Source organism: Juglans regia, chromosome 16 (assembly GCF_001411555.2).
Source record: "Juglans regia cultivar Chandler chromosome 16, Walnut 2.0, whole genome shotgun sequence".
Taxonomy (NCBI): Eukaryota; Viridiplantae; Streptophyta; class Magnoliopsida; order Fagales; family Juglandaceae; genus Juglans; species Juglans regia.
The window spans coordinates 23,045,904-23,068,863 of NC_049916.1; the positions used below are offsets into that span (position 1 = coordinate 23,045,904).

The 22,960-nt window shown below is 35.6% G+C and overlaps 4 protein-coding genes across 5 annotated transcripts; 2 read left to right on the top strand and 2 right to left on the bottom strand.

Annotated features, from left to right (window-relative positions):
- Positions 1 to 92: 92 nt before the first annotated feature.
- LOC109006693 (heparan-alpha-glucosaminide N-acetyltransferase-like) lies at positions 93 to 5,966 on the bottom strand. Its single transcript, XM_018986059.2, has 13 exons — positions 5,286 to 5,966; positions 3,589 to 3,726; positions 3,247 to 3,328; positions 2,925 to 3,001; positions 2,510 to 2,616; positions 1,891 to 2,005; positions 1,663 to 1,779; positions 1,480 to 1,571; positions 1,209 to 1,275; positions 1,045 to 1,123; positions 853 to 944; positions 506 to 649; positions 93 to 388 (listed from the first exon to the last, which is right to left on the bottom strand). Exons 1-13 carry the CDS (start codon positions 5,556 to 5,558, stop codon positions 362 to 364), a joined length of 1,410 nt encoding a protein of 469 aa, XP_018841604.1. The 5' UTR covers positions 5,559 to 5,966; the 3' UTR covers positions 93 to 361.
- Positions 5,967 to 10,377: 4,411 nt separating this feature from the next.
- Positions 10,378 to 12,294, bottom strand: LOC109006692 (NADH dehydrogenase [ubiquinone] 1 alpha subcomplex subunit 2-like). Its single transcript, XM_035686314.1, has 3 exons — positions 12,162 to 12,294; positions 11,885 to 11,991; positions 10,378 to 10,791 (listed from the first exon to the last, which is right to left on the bottom strand). Exons 1-3 carry the CDS (start codon positions 12,245 to 12,247, stop codon positions 10,688 to 10,690), a joined length of 297 nt encoding a protein of 98 aa, XP_035542207.1. The 5' UTR covers positions 12,248 to 12,294; the 3' UTR covers positions 10,378 to 10,687.
- Positions 12,295 to 12,502: 208 nt separating this feature from the next.
- On the top strand, positions 12,503 to 14,677 carry LOC109006690 (60S ribosomal protein L10-like). 2 transcript variants are annotated; one of them, XM_018986054.2, is made up of 2 exons: positions 12,503 to 12,613; positions 13,801 to 14,677. In XM_018986054.2, exon 2 carries the CDS (start codon positions 13,806 to 13,808, stop codon positions 14,478 to 14,480), a length of 675 nt encoding a protein of 224 aa, XP_018841599.1. In that variant the 5' UTR covers positions 12,503 to 12,613; positions 13,801 to 13,805; the 3' UTR covers positions 14,481 to 14,677. The 2 variants fall into 2 exon arrangements, with proteins under 2 accessions (XP_018841599.1, XP_018841600.1); XM_018986055.2 differs by having other exon boundaries at positions 13,805 to 14,677.
- A 4,188-nt stretch (positions 14,678 to 18,865) lies between these two features.
- On the top strand, positions 18,866 to 22,922 carry LOC109006689 (DNA repair RAD52-like protein 2, chloroplastic). Its single transcript, XM_018986052.2, has 4 exons — positions 18,866 to 19,417; positions 19,551 to 19,588; positions 19,780 to 19,871; positions 22,537 to 22,922. The coding sequence occupies exons 1-4, from the start codon at positions 18,981 to 18,983 to the stop codon at positions 22,672 to 22,674; spliced, it is 705 nt and encodes a 234-aa protein (XP_018841597.1). The 5' UTR covers positions 18,866 to 18,980; the 3' UTR covers positions 22,675 to 22,922.
- The last annotated feature ends 38 nt before the right edge of the window (positions 22,923 to 22,960 follow it).

Here is a 22,960-nt window from a genome sequence, read left to right on the forward strand (position 1 = left end):
ATACACATGGTACCAACAATGTAAACTCAGCGAGTCAGCTTACTGATAATGACATGCATACTTCTTTTTAGCATTCTTACCATCATAGAAAGTTGAGTCAGAATAGGATGAAAAAAACATTTTATAACGAAACATCCTATAGGTACGACCAAAAGTTGCAATATCAAGTTTTCCCATTTCAAAGGTTTGCCTATATACTTCTACAAAAGCTTCCGATGGAGAGTGTGTTGTTCATAAGAGTCACAGGAGAGTTTGCCTCCGACACTGAAGATTCAATTCCGAAATTCTCTCCTAGCACCAACTGCAACTACCCAAAATCGATAAGATGTAGTTCAAGTGGCTTAACTTCAATGCTACCATTTTATGCTCCAATTCCAATTAACCTAAGCTGCAGGAGATGGAAAAGGTTATCAGATCACCATTCAATGAGTCACAGGTGCAGTAATATCCAACAGCAGGGAATGCAAGAGATCACAAAAAAAAAAAAAAAGATCAAAGGAGATACAATATTATTCTGAGGCCTCCTCCAATAGAATCCCTGCAGGAGAACTGGGAGGACGTTGCAGGCTGCAAGGATAAAAATAATCAGCGCATGCATGCCCATCCACTCCATCACAGCAGTGGGACGCCTATATCTACACACATCAACCTGTGGAAAACCACCATGATTATCAGCGCGAAGATGAAGATAACATATAAAGTGGAAAATAACATTTATATGGAGTTGTTCATTGTTTTTAACCGTAACTTCACCAGAAATAAAGATCCATGCTAGACAATGATGAGCAAATGAACGAAGAAAAATTTCTTCGCTTAACGGAATTGATCATTTAAGATTATTAGACATCCTACCAATATGTAAATCCCAACGAAAAGAATACCAGCAGCACCAGCAGTGAAACACATGTAACTGAACGTGTAGAGAACCTTGTTAAAATGCATCCCTGCAACAGGGAAGCATATGATGAAATAAACTGCAAGTAGCATAATGATTACCCAATACCATATATTAAATTTTGAGATATATGTGAAAAGACTACTTACCACAGAAGTCCAATGCAACGCCAAAGACAACAAGACAAGACGAGGTAACCATCCAGTGAAGGATCCTATCTCTGTGGTCCTAAATGACAGTGAATACAATTCGTGAGAAAAAATAAACCTTCGGTGAAGTAAGGGAAACATGCTCCGACATTATTAGTTATCACCTTATAATGGACAATAATGTGCCCGTAATGCAAACCAACCAAGCAGGTAAGAATGGCCATCACTGAACTACAAAAATAAAGATGGTGGTCACCCCAAAAGCACCAAAATTAAAATTTGATTATAATCTATACTAGCAATCTCATCTCCTATTCAAGGATTCTAAGATGATGGGATTCAGTTTAAGAAATAAGATCATCCAATGGCCCAAGTAGCATTGTTCCTTTGTCCAGATTATTGTGGAACTTTTCTTTAAGCTATAGCAGAACATACCTTAGAAGTCCTTCAGGATCAAAAGGGGCTTGGCACCATGTCGGAGCATCGGAAGGTAATGGGCCATAATCCGGGGAGTTAATACTGCATTGCTGTGAGCAAAGAGACAGAAATACGAGTTTTTTTAGGAAAAACGGCAGCCCGGGGGGGAAGGCAATTGAAAACAAATTTACAAAAGGATACCGGTGTTCGTGCATAGCTTGCTCTTTTGTACAAATGTTGTATACCCAATATCTTACGATCAATCATTCCAACAGCATTACAAGCTGGCCCAGTGTCACCATGCACTCCACATTTCACCTTCCAAAGAGAAACATTCAGCCATCAGTTTCATATGTAAAACCATACCTCTTCTTTCTCTAACCTTGTGTAAAATCATCATGGGAGATGAAATAAAAGATCAAATCTTACTGAAAACAATTTTGGTGTAGAGGAGTTTTCAGTTGGAATTTGGTACTCCCAATCAGGCACATACAAGCCATATAACAAGGAAAGATATAGAGTGGTAAGCATCAAAGCCAAAGCCCTGAGAGAGAGACAAGTAGCATACATTAAAGAGAGTGCAAATGCAAATACACAAACAGAAAAGCCAACATTTGAAACTACAAACTAGGGAAGAAATACAACATTGGTATTTCCACGTTCAGAGGGCCTTGCAATCACTCATTTCCAGCATATTTTTCCCCATGTATCAATATATCACAACTGAATTATGCTTCCAAACGTCATTATCATATTCCCTCTCCCCCCCCCCCCAAAAAAAAGGAATGAGTTCTATTTTTTTCCCTACTATTGCTTAAGGTCCCTTCTCCGTCAGCTATTAGTTTTCTCAGTCACTTGTGTAACAAATCAGAGATATCATAGATGGTCTTCTGAATTAGCAAACAATCACAGATATGATCCCACTTTCTCCTGTTTCTATAAATTTAAATCCATTGGCCTCTACAGAGGCACAGGTTCACCAATACCTCAAATTCATAAATCTAGAGTCTGGCTGAAAATTAGAAATAATGCAATCAGCAAAACCTACCATTGGAATCGATATTTTCTGAGCAAGGACGACCCCAAATAAACATCATCATCACCCTTCAGCCAAATCTCACACAGTGCTGCCAGCAGATATGCTACTGCAATTCTCTGTGGGGGCAGGGGAGGGAGAGGGGAAAGGCATGTGTTATTTTAAAGCTCTGCATAAATTGGAAATCTGTTTCATTGGCAGTCCATAACAAATTATAGGTTAAATCTAGCACAGTATTAAGCCAGGCAAAGCCAATTCCAGAAGACATTAAATCACTTATGCAGTATGTTCTGCTCTCAGGTTCAACTAATAAACATTTGAATGAACCATAGCCCACCATGACTATGCTTCTTGCTTATGGTACCTGGCATAATAAACATTCAACAAGAGAAAAACCTAGCCACATCCACACACACACAAGACATACCTGCAGAATACCCATCCATCTCATATGTTCAATATCCACTCCATACGTCAAATCTTTAAGGCCATGGAGGAAGCCACCTGTACAGGATGTAGAGACTATACATTCAGTAAAAACAAATGAAAGATGCATTCTTGATGAAACACCCCCAAGATTAATGAACATAAAATACTTAGCTTCTGCAAAACAATGAATATTATTATCGTTAATATCCTACTATTACTGCTAAGCATTTTACTTTCATCTGCAGGGTAACAGCAAAAAAGAAAAACTTGGATAAATTCTGGTATAGAGGAGGCCAAAACATGAATATCTAGTAAATCACCTTGAAGCAACAGGCCTAAAATTAAAAGCTTTAGAGCCCGTAGTATTGCTTTTCTAGTTGCAGTAACTCTGCATGACAATCTCTGTAAGATGGCAAGGACTTTTGTTAGGCTCAGGGATCAATAGTAGTAGAAGTAGCATCCATGCAATAAGATTATTTTCTCTAAATATAACATAAGATCTAAGTTATCTTCTTCTCTGCCTTGAACAGAATCATGAGAAAAGACAAATTAGATTGAAAACATAAATGAAAGTAACATTTCACATTAATCATATTAAATATTGCGATAAAACTACTTGGATGCTGATGATAAAAGCACTAGGTTGCCAGAGCAAGAGATACCTTGTAAGTAAGTGCAAGCGAAATACCAACAATAAAGAGGAAAAACGGCATGACAAAATCAGCAAGGGTTAAACCATTCCAAGGTGAATGATTAAGAGCAGGAAGGACTCCACCAGCATCATCTACGATTATCATTAGCTGCATCAAGAATGAGAGAGATTTGGAAACATAACACCAGTTAGCATATATATGTAGAGAGTATGGGCAAAGAGAAAATTTTGTTTAGCATGTACATGGAGGGTATATTATTGTCGTCAATAAATGAAAAAGGGGCTTGCACCTTGCCTTGATTGAGGGACATCATAGTGCTAAAACGGACATAACTAACATATCAATGACAATTGATGCCTATCTCAAACAGTTGCTCACTTTTTCCCATTAATCTGCACAAACCCAGTCCAGGTATACAGTCCATGCAAGCATCATGCTGTAGAACACACTGCTAGCTTTCCTTACTTATTTATAGTTAAGATCGCATTAATGGAAAACACCATAAACCAATTGCGACTTTAAACAAGATAGATGTTTTTCATTTCCCTAAAAACTCCAGTTAGTTCATATAGAGCAAACTAAAATCGACATATATAAATCTTTTATACCCCAACATGCATTCCCTTATTTTATATCCCCCATACTCAAGGCTTCAACATGTTTGAAGGTTCTGCTGTGTTCCACTCTGCATTTGTGCATCATTGGCATGGCGGTCTAAAGTCTTAAGAGTACTAGGTTTTAAACCCTATGGTGGTGTTAGCTACCCAGCACATCCCAAACAGGCCAAAGCCCCACATAAGCAGCTGTTCTAAAAGAGTATAGAGAAATGACAGAGGACTAGTGAAAGCTTCCACGACAAGGTGGTGGGTCGGTGGCCTTCTCCTGAGTGGCCCGTCGATACTAACTAATATAAAGGAAAGTGGTGCATTAAATGCCTATATCAAGCAATTCGGGCTGACATTATGACTGTTGATTCCTTTAGCGTAAAAGCGTTACAAAGGAAGATCGTTGACTTTGCCAGTCCAATCGTTGCCTGCATCAGATGCTCTTGATCCTTTACTCTTTCAAGCGCCAATGACTTCCTCTCTTATTTTCTTCCAATATAAACTATGAATCATTATGATATGTATCTCTAAACCATCTACCATAAATACATATCATATACTATGGATTTGGTCTCGTGCACATCAACTTTTGAACTTGTTCTGAGACACTGCAAATTACAACGCAGCTGAAGCCCGAAAAATAGAAGTGTTTATAGGGACGTAAAAACCTTAAATAGCAACCCTTTTGATTTAGTAACTAGATATAAGTCCTCTTTCTCCAAGTTTAGATTAACTCAAACAATAAGGATCATGGGGGCAACCAAACCAATTCAGGAAATAGGAAAAAACAAATTTTTTTTTTCAACCAAAAAAATAATATTCTTTTTATGTTCTGCAAATAAAAAAACGAAAAGTAAACTGTACTCAATTGAAACGGAAGTCAAATTCTTCCTCGGACTGTAGAAAATCGAAGCCGCATGAAGAGGACGTTGTCTGATCTCAAGTCCTCTGCTTCCGAACTCCCAAAGATTTGGTTAAAAGGAATTAAAAAACGTGCAGTGGAACCCCAGTTTTCTAAAATCCACATTATGTGTGTGTGAAAAAAATGAAGAAAAATAAGAGACAGAGAGGAGAAAGATGATGGGCGTGGGGAACCATTACCGCAACAGTGATGCCACGAAAAACGTCCAGCGAAACAAGACGTTGTTGTTTTTGCTGCTGCTGCTTTTGCTTGGGGATTTCCTCTTCGATCTTATTTAAACCACCACCACCACCAACACCACCGGCAATGAGAATGGCGGTGCCGGATCTTCCACGGACAGCCATTTCAACATCATCTTCGTCCTGAACAGACGAGGGCTTCACTCCACGCTTGATTTTCTCGTCCTGCTCCTCAGCATCATCGTGCCCTCTAATAGGTTCGTATATTCCCATCACTCACTCTCTCTCAAATCCCGTTCTATAGATTTATTTCCCGATGCTTCCCCCGTTCACTCAAATGTTAAAAGCAAAATGCAGTCCCACGAACTAGTCCCATCAACACCTCTCTCTGTTTGTAATGCGACGAGAAACACCTGACTTTAGAGCGTCAGATTTGTTGTCGTTGCTTATGTTTTCATTTTAAAGAAAAGAATAAACTTTCTACAAATGAAAGATCGATCAGATTTCCCTTTTCAGTTACCCTGAATCCTCCCCGATTTTCTCTTTCTCTTTCGTCTTCGTCTTCTGCTTCCCTTACTCTTTTCTTATCTTCCCATATTTATAGGAAGCAGGAGTTTTGGAGATATAGATCAAACGGGTAGAATTGATCTTCAAGGAATAACATTGATGGGCTATGAATAGCCGAATAAGAATCGCATTATGATTGTTGTATTTGAAATCCATCATTTTCTCCACCTCTGATATCTTATTTAAATCAAAAGAAAAAATCTCAAAAAAGAAAAAAAAAATCTTGGAAAAATCTTTCTTTTCTTTTTTGTTCTCTTTTTTTTTTTTTGCATGGCGAGTGGTCGAAAGGGTTGAGTCGTGGCAGTAGCTGCAAGCCTGCAACCGACAGACCATCCTCGTTTAATGCTAATAATATATAAGTATCGAATCTATGCAAACAAATATCTAAATATCAAATCTAAGCCGCATATATGCAATGTTTGTTCTTAGATTTCTAATAGGTCTTTTACCGCGCAATAAAAATCACGTGGAACATATGCATCTATAAGTTAAAAAAAAAAAAAGACTTGGATATGTGACACTCTAAAATCTTCATCCACCAAATCTCTATATTATGAATGTTTATGAAGAAAATTACAAAATCAGAGTTAAAATAAGTTATTTTTTTAAATTAAGAAAAATAAAAAGGGCAACCAGCTGGCTTTCTGTAGCTGAATGATAAGGAGCAGCATTTATTCTGTAGCCGCAATGGCAATAGATGGGTTTCTTTTTAGTAAAGCAAAATGGCAATCGATTGCAAATCGTCCACAGTAATTAGACCTGCCCCCACCGCCCAAAGCAAAGCAGACATCCCCAAAATTGCTGACCACCCACCAGTGACAGACACTGATGTATGCGTGCGCTTGCAGACGCATATGATGTTGAAAAGATGTTGATCATGGCAAGATGCAGAAGAATAGCCAACAATTTACTCCACCTCTATCGAATAAACTGAGTCAGATTGAAGGCTCAGAAAATTACTGTATTGTGATAGAGCACACGGAAGGAATAAGACATGGAAGATCGATTATGGCCAATATTACCTGAAAATTATGGAAATAAGGAAACGTGACCAGGCAGACATGATAAATTTTCAAAGATTTTATTCCTACCTCGTCAACCTACATTTCAGAGCATGCCCTTTGATCAGTGCGGTACTAAGCTTGTTATGCCTTAATTATTAAAAAAAAAAACAAAAAACAGAGAGCCTTTTAGCATGCCTTTTGATCATTATGTTTTTTTTTTCTTTTCTGTTACTAATGAAATTGTTCATATGTCCGTTGTGTTTAAGAGCATCTTTATTGATTTAGTTAAATGAAAAGATTGATTAGAATTTACATAATTGATAAAAAAAAATATTTTACATTGAATTAGACAAATCTAAAATAATTTAGATTCCAAAAAATCTACTCAACCTCCTACTATTCACACAACCTCCACACTCCATATTATTTTTAATTTTTATTATTTTTTCTTTTATTAAATATTTATTATATGAATAATGAATAAAAAATTTGAAATAATTTAAAAAGAATAAACTCAAAAAAAAATATTAAAAATTTAAAAAATTTAAAAAAATGTGGAGTGTAGAGTGTGGTGGAAGTTGTGTGGCAAAGCTCTTTAGATTCTTACTATAATAGTTAGCTAAAGATAAAGAACTACAATTGATTCACTAAATATTAAAATATTAATTTCTCACTCCAAGTAAACATTAAAATATTAATTTCTCACTCCTAGTAAAAATATTATTTGATTTGTAATTAAAAAATTTAGAAAGAAATTTAGATGGGTTTAATCAAGTATTTTTTGTTATTAGCATTAAATAACTTTTGAAAATATGATTATTTAATATTAATTTAATTATAATATAATTATTATTAACATTTAATTGGTAGAGCTGTAAAATGTGATAAAAATAAATTAAACAACAAATTTATTAAATTAATAATATTTTATTATTATATAGAGAGTGAATAATCTAATGTGAGAATTGAATTTAAATGGAATAGATAAATGTAAAAAAAGTGTGATATTGGCTAAATTTTGAAGATGAATTTGGTCAAGCCAATAATATCGATTCCACTGTGTAATAATATTTTTATATTATATAGAGAGTGAATGGATAATCCAATGTGTTTTAAGTATTGATTTTACTATACTTAAAACGTAGTGAATAGTATTTGAGTAGTGAGGTATTTTAAAGTATTCTGTAAATAATGGTGAAAAAATAATGATAGAATATTGAATAGTAGTGAAAATTTATAATAAAATAATAAATAATAGTGATATATTTTTAGAATACCTAAAAATACCTTGACACCCAAACTAGAAAGAATCAGACTTCCCAGACTAAAAAAGTAGATTATGGCAGCAAAATTATGTTACCTAAAAGCATTCTCATTGGGTTCTCTATATCTCCTTTATCCTTATAATTTAGGAAAAATTTTAAGATTTTGAGGAAAAACTCATCCTCATCTCAATCCCCATTTTGTGGTTAGGGTTTGCGGTGTGTACAATGAGGAACGATTGTACATCCCATCGCATTCGGTTTGGCCTTCGTCCCGCATCTTCTTATCTTTGGGTTGGCCCTTCCCTCGCAACACCAACGATCGTAGCTTCTCTCAATCGGCAATATTTATAAGTTTGATTTTGATTTCTTCAAAATCGTTACTGTTTATCTATTCCCTCATTTTATTGTATTTGTTTTCCTATCTCTCTCATTATTTATTTATCTCTTTCCATTTTTCTTCATCCCAACGCCATGATCAAGATATAAGTATGCGATGGAGAGCCTACAACTCTCTCTATGCGTCAGCGTTCTCTTCGCTATTTGGCTGCCGAGAAAGTTGAGATGCTTTCACCATTTTTTTTTTTTCACTTTGGTTTAGAATTTTGATTTTAGGTTTTGTTTGAAGAAACCGCTTCTCATTTTTTCTTGCGTTACCATTGATTTGTCTTTATTTTTTTTTGCTGTATTGACTATTTGGCTACCAAGAAAGTGATAATGCTTTGACACTGTTTTTTTAATTACTTTGTTTCTCTCATTGTTGTCCAACTGTTTTTATTGATTAGGCTTGGGATTGTGGATTTGTTAGGATGATTTGCGTTGGGTTTTTGGCTATGTATGTTTTTGGCTGTATTGACTTTTTGGCTGCTGAGAAAGTGATGAGCAATTTCACATATTTAAATATATATATATATATATATATTTATCTCATTATTGTCCAACCATTTTTATTGATCGATCCATTCACTGAGACTTGCGATTGTGGCTTTTTTAGGATACTTTACGGTGGGTTTTTGGCTGTGTATGTGGTTGGCTGTATTGATTGTTTGGCTGCCGATAAATTAATGATGCTATCACACGAAATGTTACCGTTGGATAAAAGACAAAAAATGTTACCGTTTGAGGTAGGAGTTCAAAATATTACCATTTGAGAAAGTCTTTTATATCTTACCGTTAGAGAAATGAGAATAAATGTTACCATTACAGAAATGACAAATTTTTTTATCACCAATATGTGGCTAGGTATTACCATTAAAGAAATTGATAAATAATAGATATTAAAAAATACCATTACATTAGAAAATGCACATATTAAAAAAAATTACTATTTTTATAATACGAATTTCGGTCTGAAAAATAATATTTTATTCAATAATAAAAACCGTACAAGTATTTAGTAGAATGTGATATTTGAAAAAAATATAATAAGACAAAAGAGTCAATAGTTAATATTGTAAATGAAAGCGAGAGAAAAAAATAATAAAGAAATAATAAAGAAATATTATTTAATAGAATAGAGATAGAGATGAGGAATGAGGAATGAGATATATGAAGTTTTTAAAAGATGAATAAAATTTAGGAAAAACTCTTAAAAAATGTGATTTTTAATTAAATTATAAGAAATTTTATAAAAAATCTAACATGAATGCGGTAAGAAGAAGAGCATCCGCCCATCCATACATACATGCAGTATAGCAGATAGATAGGGACTATCTGAAAATATGAATTAAAGATGGTCATGTGCTTCTATCTAACAAGAAATAAAGAGAATAACTGGGAAAAAACAAGAAGATATCATTCATGACTATTGGATTGTCTGTTTTGCAAGATTATTACATTTAGAGCATCATATATCTTCTTTTTTTAAAAAGTTTTTTTGTTAATTTTGTTAATTTTTTTTTTAATGTCGGGGAACCTCTTCAAGGTAGGGTCCTTCATACCCACTCCTGCAGAGTAAATCCCGATCCCGTGCACTGCACCCTCAAAAGTGGTCCTCTAGAGATTGTTTGCACCAAGAGAATTTGAACCTTGGACCTGGGAGAGCATACCCCCAAACCCAAGGCCTTTATCACTTGAGCCAACCCTTAGGGGTTTATTTAGAGTATCATATATCTATTACCATTAACGTACTCACATGTAGAGATTGCATGAAACAATTAGCTACTAAGTAAAAGCCATTGTGGAATGGCATTGCATTGGAGTAATGATATAGAGTTTTGCACAATTTATTGATCAATGATAGAGATCCTCTCAGTTTTATACCAAATCGGATAATTCAATTCACTTGTTGATCAACACCAAACAGGACCCAAAAACGGAGGTCAGGTTATAGAATTGAACTCATTGTTTGTAGCCAAGCATTGGCCAAATGGTATATTGGTTTGATTAAATAGAAGATGCTGGTACATCAAATTATCAAACCACACGACAGAGATACAGAGTCCCCAACAAACATGTTTTTTTGGAAAAGAAAAGAAAAACACGACAGATTGTTTGGACAGAAAGGTCTCTGGGAAGATTTTCCACTCGTGTTAATTTATTCCATTTCATAGGGTCAATGGCAGCACCATCAGGCTTTAAGAGATGCCCCCACTTTCACGAGGTCTTCAAGTGCCTTTAAAATTTGTGCCTCATTCAAGCCTTCCAAACGAATGCCCCTCTCAACACCCATGTCTGTGGGATAAACAAACATTAAATACATGAAACTAATGCATACAATTCAAGTTCAAAGAACAGGGCCAAACAACCAATGATCGATTGCATAACATGAATAAGCTTAATCAAAGAGACTCTATTCACGTATCAATAAGCCAATGCCAAGTCTTCCCACTTGCCATTTATATATCTGGAAGAAACTTCTATGTAGAAATGTTAAATTTAGCCTAAAACCGTTTAAGAAGGAGAGAAGCTATTCACCATCAAACATCTATTGTCTTCTATTAATCATTTGCCACATCTTACGTGCGTGTTAGTTCAAATTACCAGACAAACTGACTGATATAACTATGCTAATAGGCCAGAGTTGGCTGCTGGTACAACAGGGTGGCACCTTCACTTGTCACCTCAACCATGCAAGCAAATACTCAGTTGAGAGGCTATGTCCTCCATCCTTTTTCTTACAGTGCTGTTCTTACTATGGGAAACCCTATTTCATTCATTACATTTCTCACCGGCAAGCAACTGATTGATGTTTTGCTCCTATGCTTAATCTATTAAAATACTGCACCATCGATTATTAGACACATATTGTGGAATTACTGAAACCATTAAAACACAGACACCCAGGCACATTTCCATGTCCTCAATGCCAACCCGCTCACTGATCCTTCCCTCCCTTGTGACCACAACTCTCTCTGCAAATTGCCTAGAGGAGGGCCCGATATCAAAGAATATTCCTATAAACTTAACTATCCAGGTCACCTCCATTCTTACAGGATAAAAGACTTCGACCCCAAAAACATATGCATATACCACAAGGAGGAAATGCATCTGGACTTGGATAATAACAACGTTTTTTTTTTTTTTTTGATAGGATAATAACAATGTATTTCAACAAAATACGTATATATTAATAGACATTACTGCGTATTGGTTGCTTGCTTAATAAGTGAACATGAAATTCATAATTCGTGGATATTTACACACTCCTAATAGATTTTTCCAGTTACTTTAATTAAAAACATTAGAAGCATCAAGGCATGGAAGTCTGGTAAATCGTCGAGAAAAGGAAAAGGAGAGACACAGAGTATACAAGAAAAGGAGATACCATATCTAGCCCATAACTGGGGCTCGACCCCACTGCATTCACGAATCAAGATTGGGAGTCTAGGGTTCAGTGTCTTGAGATCCTTGTAATTCTTCTCCACGAACACTCTTTCAGAAATTCCAAACAAAAGAACTGATTAAAAGCATATCATTGCAGATTATATTTGGAAAAAAAACTAGCTTCTTCAAGTCCGCCAGTAGTAATAAACAATGAAAAGAACATTAATATCTCAAATACTATATATATATATATCTATATATTGGTAGAAATGAAGAACCTGGTAGCCGAGCTCGCAGGGGATGATTGACATAATAGGATCCGAAGCTCCTTCATATTCCGAGACAGATGTCCCCTCCACGCCATTCTCTCTCTCTCTGGTCTCTGCCCCTGCGATCTTCAGCAGTTTTCAAACAGCGAAGGGAAGTGAAAAGGAAGGTGGGCCTTGGCCCAGTATACAGCCCACAAAACTAATGGGCTGGCTAGAGGACAGCCTGTAGTATTTTAGCGTTACTCGTTTATCGACCGCGGTTAAGAAAGCAGAAGAGTATAAACCATGGTTAACCGAAATTGACTGACATGCGGTGAAAGTGTGGTTAGGTTAGGGTTTGCGAATAGTCAGCAGCAGATACGTGTCGCCATGACTCTATAAAAGGAAGGTGCATCCGAACTCGAACAGCCGCCCCATTTCTTTTCGTATCCAGCTTCGCGAACGTCCAGAGGTGTACACGGGTAAGCCCTAATTTACTGAGATCTGTTGTTATTCTATTACTCTAAATATGCGTTCTGGAGGAGGATGCTCTGATTTGCGTTCGTTCTCTTTGTTTTCTTCTGCTAATGGATTCGTGTCGTTGTATGTTGGATGTTGTGTTTTTGTTTTTCTCTTGGAGAGAGTTTCGTTTTCGTTACCTTGTAAACCTAGAAACATATGAAGATTTAATTGAGACTTTCTCATATTGTGCACTGTTCTTTGTCTATTAGTTATATATATTTTTAGGAAGACAGCGGTGATTCAGGTCTCAGAATTCATATTGCGTGAGTTAGAGTTATATTTGAAGACGATATCTTTTGTTAAATACTGAATATGTAATAAGATGATTTCCTCATGGTAAAAAGCTTTTCGCTTTCATGTTGTTTCCAAGCTCTTATGCGATCTTCGAAGGTCTTCTTGGATCTCTGAATTGATGAGATGATTTGGGTTCATTTGGGTCAGGTTCATTGGGGAAGATCCATGGCCTGTCATCTCATAGTTCACACTGGAAAGTATAAAATTTACTAGAAAATTAGCTAATATCCATGATTGATGAATTTTTTACGGTTCATATAGATTGATAAAGTCCGGTTAAATCTGACCTATTTATCAAGTTTGTGGATTTCTCTTTTTTTAAGTTCTAGTTGCTACTTTTTAGAATAGCTGTTGGGTTTTTTGCTAGTACCCAGTGGATTGCTTCAATGGTCGGTGTTCATTAATCAAATTTCTCTACAATCCGTGTTAACGTTTGTTTTACAGAGTACTTGCTACATGCTTCTAGTGTTGATTTGTTAAGCTGATACTGTTCAATTGGGTACTTTTTTTTGCCTTGTTTACTCGATTGCTCTTGCATGTATCCGCTGGCATGTTCTTATGTGAAAATATTTGTCTCAGTTTACCGGATTGTTTCTCTTCTTCATGGATTCTCTTTTACTGGTTGCTTGAATGTTGCTCCCAATGATTGAATAGATGTAAATCAGTTTCAGCCTTGTCTGAATTTGGATGTTGACAACTACACTTCTGAGGGAGCATACTTATATTTCTGTTATGATATTTGTGGATGGGGGTGTAAGCACAAATATAAATAAATAATAAGTGGTGCGGATCTTATCTCCTTCTGCTTATAACTCTCTCCCTCATTAAAGCCTTCTCGTTATTTCTGGGGCAGGCAGAATGGGTCGAAGACCAGCAAGATGTTACCGCCAGATTAAAAATAAGCCATATCCGAAGTCTAGGTACTGTAGAGGTGTTCCTGATCCTAAGATTAGGATTTATGATGTGGGCATGAAAAAGAAAGGAGTTGATGAATTTCCTTTCTGTGTCCATCTTGTTTCTTGGGAGAAAGAGAATGTCACAAGTGAAGCCCTGGAAGCAGCACGCATTGCGTGCAACAAGTACATGGCCAAGTTTGCAGGAAAAGATGCATTCCACCTTCGAGTGAGAGTCCATCCTTTCCATGTCCTGCGTATCAACAAGATGCTTTCTTGTGCTGGAGCAGATAGGCTCCAAACTGGTATGCGAGGTGCCTTTGGGAAGCCCCAGGGGACTTGTGCCAGGGTAAGTATTGGTCAGGTACTGCTGTCTGTCCGATGCAAAGATGCAAATGGCACCCATGCACAGGAAGCACTCAGAAGGGCCAAGTTCAAGTTTCCTGGACGACAGAAGATCATTGTCAGCCGCAAATGGGGCTTCACAAAGTTCAGCAGAACTGACTATGTCAAGTGGAAACAGGAGAACAGGATTCAGCCGGATGGAGTGAATGCTAAGCTCTTAGGATGCCATGGACCCCTTGCTGTGAGGCGTCCAGGGAAGGCTTTCTTGAGTGAAGTATTGAATCCTGCAGCTTGATTTCTTGGCGTTCAGACAGTTTGTCATCAGAATTAATGAATACCTTATTGTCTTATTTTAGACTTTGTTTCCGTTTTGGATCTTTGAACCCTCGTTAAATCTTTGAACCTTTGTTGAACTGCTGAACATCTATTTCGATGACATTTAAATTTGGATATCTTTATATGTCTATTGCACATGCTATGACCCTTCTTCAATATTTAAGATCCAATGTGGATGTGGATGTCATATTATGCCCTCGGCCTCCATGATATACATACAGATACGACCGTTAGATATGCTAAAGTTCCTCCCATAATTATTAGTCTATATATATCCATCAGGTCAGCGCCAACCACCTTCAAGGGAAGATAAGTCCTCTTCCTGTCATTATGCACTGGAATCCTTCACTTTTTCTAGTAGGTTTGGCATTCCTAAACAAAAGCTTTGTCGACAGATTTATTCCCCCTTGCGGCTAAGAACTCACTCATATAAACTTGAAATGTTTATTTTCTTCCCCCATTTTTGTCATTTCTTTCATTGCAGAAATGGTTTTGAAAAAAATATTTTTTAATAATATTGTGATTTTTTTAAAATATTTAAAGTGTTAAAACAATGCACATAACAGGTGACTAGGGTTAAAAATTGATGGGTTCGGTGTGATTTTGATGCCAAACCGATGCTAAACCGACAAGGTTTGTCATAAGAGGAAAGAACAGGCCAAAATTGGTCAATTTGGAGAGAGAAAATCGATATAATCGGTCTTGGCACGATATGGTTTGGCTTCTCGGTTTGCCATCGGCATCTCTGTGAGGGAGGGGGGATGCCGTTGACGTTCACCATGAGAGAGCAAAAGAAAGTTACAGGTGAATTGGCGACTGAGGAAGGAAGAAGACGCGAGGAAGAAGAAGAAGAGGGGCCAGATGGTTTATTAAATCTAGGAAAAATATTTGCATCAGCCCCATACCAGCACACACTCAACCTATTGAGTGTAAAAAAACAAAAAAAGTGATGTGAAGCGTGTGCTGGTGTGGGGCTGATGCATAGCATTTCCCTTAAATCTATTTTGAAACGGCGTCGATTGGCTTGTTCCATATATATATATATATATATTAAGTTCCAAGCGGCAAAACGACGTCATTTTTCTTATTTAAGTGAAACGGCAAAACGAATATATATATATATATATATATTTAAATATAGGGTTGGTCGATTTAGCAATTTTCTAAGGATTTGAACTGATGTCGAACCAGTCGATATCAATTTTCATCAATTCCTACCTCCCACCAATCGGTTCATTGCTCCAGCGGCCAATTTGATTGGTTTCTGATCGATTTAGATGGTTCCTGTACACCCCTACATAAGACCTAATGGAGTCTATAGAGCTGCTAGAGCCACCCTTGTTTGATTACATTTACCCCAGTATCTTCAACCAAAGCTTTCAAATCTGCAGGAACCTGACCTACTTCAATGCCTGCTCACCAAAACCAACATAAGTTTGTAGATATGTTTGAAGTGAGGTAAGACACAAAAGTCTCGTCTTTTTATTATAATTTTTTTAAAATTTTTACATAAAATATAATAAATAATTTAACATTTTCAAATTTTAATTTAATTTTTTTCAAATTTTAAAATAATAATAATATTATAAAATAATATTTTAAACTTTTATCTAAAATAATTTTTTTTTATCTCATTATCCAAACCTACAAGCACACAAAAACAGTCTACTAAAAAAATTCCAACTAGCCAAAGAGTTGGGGACCTTTCCAAGTCTTGCAAACCTCTTCGAGAATCCGGGAGTACACAATGGCAGCTTGCACACCACACCAGTGAAATATGGTAAAAAGAGAAATAATATTTGTAATTTTAAAATGTTCAATTCTTCCGTATTGTTTTTAAAAAATAAATATATAAGACTTATGGGAAGAATAAAAGTTTTAATAGTAGATTTCACTATTTTTTAAAAAGAGTGTACAGACCTTACACATATTATGACTATATTTAATATTATTCTCTTTTAAAAATTAAAAACACTAGTGAAGTCCCTTAAACTTACCGCTCATGCATTTTATTTTATTTTATTTTTTGTATTTAATGGTTAAATAAATGATTATTAATAAAATTATATATATACATGTTTTAATGATTAAGAATGTTAAAAAATATTTAAAAGAAAATTAAAAAATAAAAAACAAATAATTTATAACTAGCGGTACATTTAGCGGTAAGCGGGCACCCCGCTAGCATATAACACTTCGATAATTAGAGTTGAATCAGTAATATTAATTTTAATAAAATAACATAGTAAGAATTTATATCACCCATATTTTAAGATTATTTAATAATTAATTTTTAAAAATGACAATACATTAAGAAATGGGTCAAATCCAACAAGGACCACGAAGATGGAATAATAACCTAGTTGAGCATGCCTTTTTTTTTTTTTTTTAACAATCTATCAATGAATCAAATCAACCCAATTAATTTAATGTGGTACTATTGTATAAAATGGTTCTTCAGCTCAGCTTGAGAGGAACTATACTAAAAAAATTATTAATTATCAGATAATTTGAAGTATCTGTATATTAAATCCTATTATATCATGACATTGAAAATTAATATTTCTATAAATTAAATTATAAAATCCTATTTTATAGTTTCATAATGATCCTTAAGCCGCCAGCGCCTACATGTTATAATAGTTATTCTGGTCCCAACTTCTATTACCTCATCACATATGTCACGATAAATCACACGTATAACCAAGCATCACAAACGGGAATTATTCGTTCTACGCATTAATCTTATTAAAGTGATTTTTCTAGTTGGCGTGTCAGTTAATTTTCTTCTCAGTTTAATTTTTTAATTAATATTTTGATGAGACAAGACTAGCATTACTATTACCAAATCAACTTATAATTTGTCATTTGTAAAAATAAAAAATAAAAAAAATTATATAGATGTGCAGTTCTCATAAAAGAAAAAAGAGAAAATATATTTGTAACCGTGAATTGTGCAACTGTCGCCTAATCGTTTTAAAAAAAGTGAATAAAATATGAAATCCACATAAAAAAATTTAATTTTTTAATAATAGACCTTATTTTTTTTTCAAAACGATTACGCGATATTTACGTATTTCACAGTTATATGTAAAATTATTAAAAAAAAATACACAATCAAATTCAAACAAATGAAAATAGAGGGTTGTTAGAGACTTACAGAGATTCCACAAACTCACCTCTCATGTTAACTTTTTATTTTTATTTTCTCTCCTCCCCTTCTCCCATCTTCCTTCCCCAAACCCTTGAGCCAAGCACCACTGTATTCCCTCATTGATGTTGCTAGAGCAGCTCCTCGCCGATGTCGCTATCATACCCCTCACCGCAACTCAGTCATCTTTCACGCCCCGTCACCGATGTCGGAACATTGTTATCGTTACCTTACACCTATAGGTACGCAATCTCTCTCTCGGTCTCTCTCTCCCGATTTAGACTGAGGGGGTAGGGAATGAGGGTAGGGAGAGTAAAAGGAAAAAAAAAACTTAATTGATAGTATATCACGGTAGTTTATAAGATCTATTTGTCGAGTGCTTTTCATGAAGACAACATTGTACTAAAAAACGTAAGAATGCTAAGTACAAGCTTAAGCATTGTAAATACTGTACAAGCTTTTTATAAAAAAAAAAAATCCCACTTAAATAAGTATACGGTAGAATTTAATATTTTATAAAGGAACTTAACAAAATTTACGTATTTAAAATTTATACAAATCATTATTTAAAAAAGAAAAATGTAATGATATATACATTCTTAGAATGTACGGTCCCTATATAGCTCCTTTGAAAAAAAAAAGTAGAAGCTATAGTTAAAAAAATAACTTTTTTATATAAATCTCAGATTAATTCATTTTTTTTTCAAAAAAAAAAGAAAAAAAAAAAAAAGAAGAACAAAATATACACAATCTAAAATTACAAATATAAAAAACCCATGGGGTGGGGGGGGGGGGGAACTGGGGGCTGATATATGTCCCAAGAGTAATGTTATATAACCATGGCACATTATATTTATTTTTAAAATTTTTAATATATTTTTTAAAATTTAGTTTTTTAAAAATAATTCAATTCTTTTATTTATTATTTATATATTAAATAATTGATAAAAAAATAATAAAAATTAAAAAAAATATAAGGTATGAAAATTATGTGAATAATAAAAGATTGGGAAGATTTTTTCATGTCCCAATCTCGGAGAATACTGACTAGTAGCGTTAGTAGGTGAGCCGATTAGAAAGTGCCGTTGTCGTGGCCGTGTTTTCTTTCTTTCTTTCTTTTTTTTTTTTAATAATTCTATATTATTGACTTAATTATTTTATTTTATTTTATTTTTCTTCATATTTCAGTTCTTAAATCTATATATCTGCCGGTCCATCCTGTGTCTTCATCTTCCACTCCGATCACGTTTACTTTTTCTCTCCATTCATAATTCCCAACAGTGATTGGAATTTTTGGTAGATCCTATAATGGCTTTGCAGAGCCTTGCGAATCATCATCCTTTCCTCTCGAAATCTGTGTCGCCATCCGTCTCCCCCCCATCTTCGTTTTTGTCCAAATGCAACAACGTTAACCAGTTGGGAGTCGCTCGAGTTGGAAAGCAGGGTAGGAGCGCCAGAAGAGGGCGTAGGGATGCTCTGGAACTCGTCGTGTGCGCTCTGGACCGTACCAATGGAAGCAATAACAGCAGAGGCGCCAGCGATGGTGGTAAGAAGGGAGCAGTGTCCAATTCTAACTATGTGGTGCCCCTGGACAAGTCGTTTTCTCCGACCAACTCGTCCTGCATCACTCGCCCTCTCGTCGAGATCCTTCGTGACCTTAACAAGAGAATCCCCGACAATATCATCAAGACGAGTTCTCCCCCGCCTCATGATGATCATACTGTGCCCACAACCTTCATCCCCTGGTAATTGCCACTTGTTCTACAGTTCGATTTTTTTTTTTTTTGTCTCTATAGTTTAGCAAGGAATAATGGATATCAATCCCTTGGTGTTTGATCCAATACAAGTTTTTGGTGATCTGACGATGCCCTTGTGTAGGTATCATGCCAACCGGATGTTGAGCTTCTACGCCCCAGGTCAGTCTAATCCTTCCTTACCTTACTTCCCTAGCTAATATTATTTAATACGTACATGCGTATATGTGCCGCGATCTCAACAAGTCTTCCGACCATCATCTTAAATCTCACCTTTGTGTTTATCTTACTCATTTTACATCCATTCAGAGTTTCTAGAACTTATCATGCTACTTAAAATTTGAATATGGCAGGATGGTGCGGAGAGATGCGTGATGTTATATTCGCTGAAAATGGAAGTGTGACTGTGGTTTATCGTGTCACCATTCGAGGATCTGATGGAGAGGTGTGATTTTCTCTTTAGTTTCCTATGTGTTTTGTGTATGGACGGACACTAACAAACAAAACTGAATTACATTCCTATCTAGCACACTTAAAAATATAAAAACTTTCGAGGATGCAATGATGCCCTTTTGTTTGGTTATTCAATATTTGTTTGGCTGAAAAGTATTGATTCCTCTAATGTTACTGTATCCTGCATCCTGCATCATGCATGCCATTACAAATTCTCGTTATTCTTGTTAAAATTATCCCTTGTGTATTTCGGTAACACCCTTTTTGCGTATCAATAACAACTAACTTATCAAAAACCTAATTACATGGGATTTGGGAAGTACTAAAAAAAGCAAAGCATGAATATAGTGTTTGAACCTGCATGATAAAATTCATGGTTGGGAAGATAGAATAAACCATTCAGCTTGTAGGGGAGCCAGATGAGGGAAAGTAATATACATTAGCAAAGGAAAACTTGAGGGTGTGTCACCGAAGAGAGAGGTTAGAATTGAGTCATATTCAAATTTGTTTAATCAACTAAGATCTGCTAACATGTTTTAGGGGTTTGAATGGCAACTTCTAGGCCCTAGCTTCAGTGGACGTTCAAACGGGTGGTCATGTAGTTATATGAAATCGGATGGTGGTGGCTGGTTGGGTGGGTGGTTTTAATGGTCTTTACAAATAAATCAAATCATGGTAAAACCCCTCCACGATTCGTTGTTTACAGTTTATTTGGCTAGTCAAGGGATTGAATGGTATAGCTCCTACTGATAACATGACTAATGCTCATAGATAGGCTGTTGTTGCATAAACTCTCCTTAATCAACCTTATGCGTTACATTTTTTTAATCTCAATAAATATATGGTATGGAGTAGGTCTTAACTGTTGTTTTATTAAGAGGGTTGGTCCTGCTCCTTTAACAGTCTTTTACTTGGCGTTTTCTCTTCAACATAAGTAATATTCTTTCGGTTCTAATAGAAGTATCATATTTCTTGTTGTAGTAATGGTTATATATATGGTTACTTATCAAAAAAGGTAATGGTTATATATGTGTTCTCAATCAATTGTGAAGTTGTTATCTTCGGAATTTAGAAAAAAGAGGCTAAAACATGCAATCTTGATTGTGATTGACAAGGTCTTTTATTATAAATAAATAAAAGTTATTGACAAGGTCCTTTGAGCATCTAAGCCATGCTTGATCCAGACAATCAGCTGAACTGTCTTGCTTATTAACTTTGCATTTAGTCATTTTGGTGTTTGGGTGGGTAATCGCAATGTAAGAATCTTCACTCGTGAGAAATGATGGACCCTTTTACCTGAAAAACGTGAAATGATTCGACAGATTCATATCTGGTGTCATCTAATGGACCCCTCAGTGAATGTTTCACAAGTTTATCCATTTGGAGTTGTATTAAGATCATTAGTTTTTATGGATGTGTTTTTTTATTAGTCAATGTAAAACATTTTCCTTGTGACAATTTTTTTAATTGAAACCTTTTAAAGGGAACGTGTTTTATTTTATTGCTTAGTTGGGACCCCAAATTATATTAAAAAACCCCACAAAAGCTCCCAAAAGTTGGTTGGTACTGACACCAATCAACTATGATAGATTGGATTGTTGTCAGGTTGTGTTAGCTTGGGCATACCCTTTGACATGTGATTGGGGAGTGAGGGGGGAGGGTTGATGACAATGGTGGTGTGGGCGAGAAGGAGGGGGTAGGTGGCGGTTGTGGTAATGGTGTGAAAGAGTGGAGTTTAAAGGGAGGGAAGTGGTGGTTTTGGCGTGGAGTGGAGGGAGAGGGCGTAATGGGAAAGGTATCGGTCGGGAGGAATTAGTTGTGAAAGTCAGTTGCCATTGCAAATGAGGAAATTGGGTTGACATAAGATTTCAAAGGAAATTAGTAGGCTTGATAAGGTTGCCGGTTTTCTTTGTGGGTGGCCAAATCGGCATTCTGAATGAAATTGTTTGGAGAAGTTTATGTTTCAGAAGATTCTGAATAAAAGTTTTTCTTTTCCCAATTTTCTTGCCTCTTGGATGCCTAAACCTATAATGCAAGCGTTGGTTAATTTCTTGATACTAGGAAATTAGTATTCTCAGTGAGAAAAGCCTTTCATGGGAGGAAATTATGGTGCCACTCTAAAAGAGGTAAAAATAATAATTTGAAAGAGGGCTTTTAAGGTTGGGATGAAGAGAGAGATGATTGATGTAATACGAAAATTGGTATATGTTTTAGCTGGGTGAGATGAAATTGATCATAATTTACTACAATTAGGAAATATCAACACTTCCACAGGAGAAGACCAATGACCATCACAATTCTCTTCAGTCTTTAGTGAAAACAAGAAATAAGAATAACCTTTAATTGGAGTTAAGTTGATGTATTGAAGTTCATTGTTTCGGATTTGTATGAGGATTCTCTCTAATCCCTTATTTTTACTTAGAAAGAGTTGTATGAAGATGACATGGAGAACGGTTTTTTTAAGAAAAATGTTACTCATCTCGTGGTTGTACATTTTGAGTGTTGCCTAAAACTTGCATGAATTAAACCTATATATAATTACATATGCTTTAGGAAGAGGGATACGCTACTCCTAATAGTACAATGACCAAGAAGAAAATCTCATAATGCTTCATTTTATCTCTAACGTATATTGTTTATCTGACACAACGATACAGGCTCATCGCGAGTCAACAGGAACAGTATCGCCAGGTGAGGGCCACATTGTGGATCCAGTTGCTGCAGCAGAGGAAATAGCTTTCTGTAGAGCATGTGCTCGGTTTGGCCTTGGCTTGTATCTCTATCACAAAGAATAGATAATACAGAGAGAGCAAGGAGAAGTCAATCTTACAATTATGTATCGAGCTTTTGTTTAACTTGTTGAGAGTTGGACGGTACTGTCTGCCCTTCCAGTTGATGTAGATATATTTTAATAGATACAACGTGGTAATCGAGAAGTTGTAGATTATCCAGTTTGGTGAAGAACTAAGCTGTAGACGGTTTGTTTGAAAAACAGAGTTTTTCGATAGCTTATAAATAAGACAAATAGATGTCCATTTTAACATGTTTGTGTAGAAAGGAAGACGAAACCTGCCATAGTCC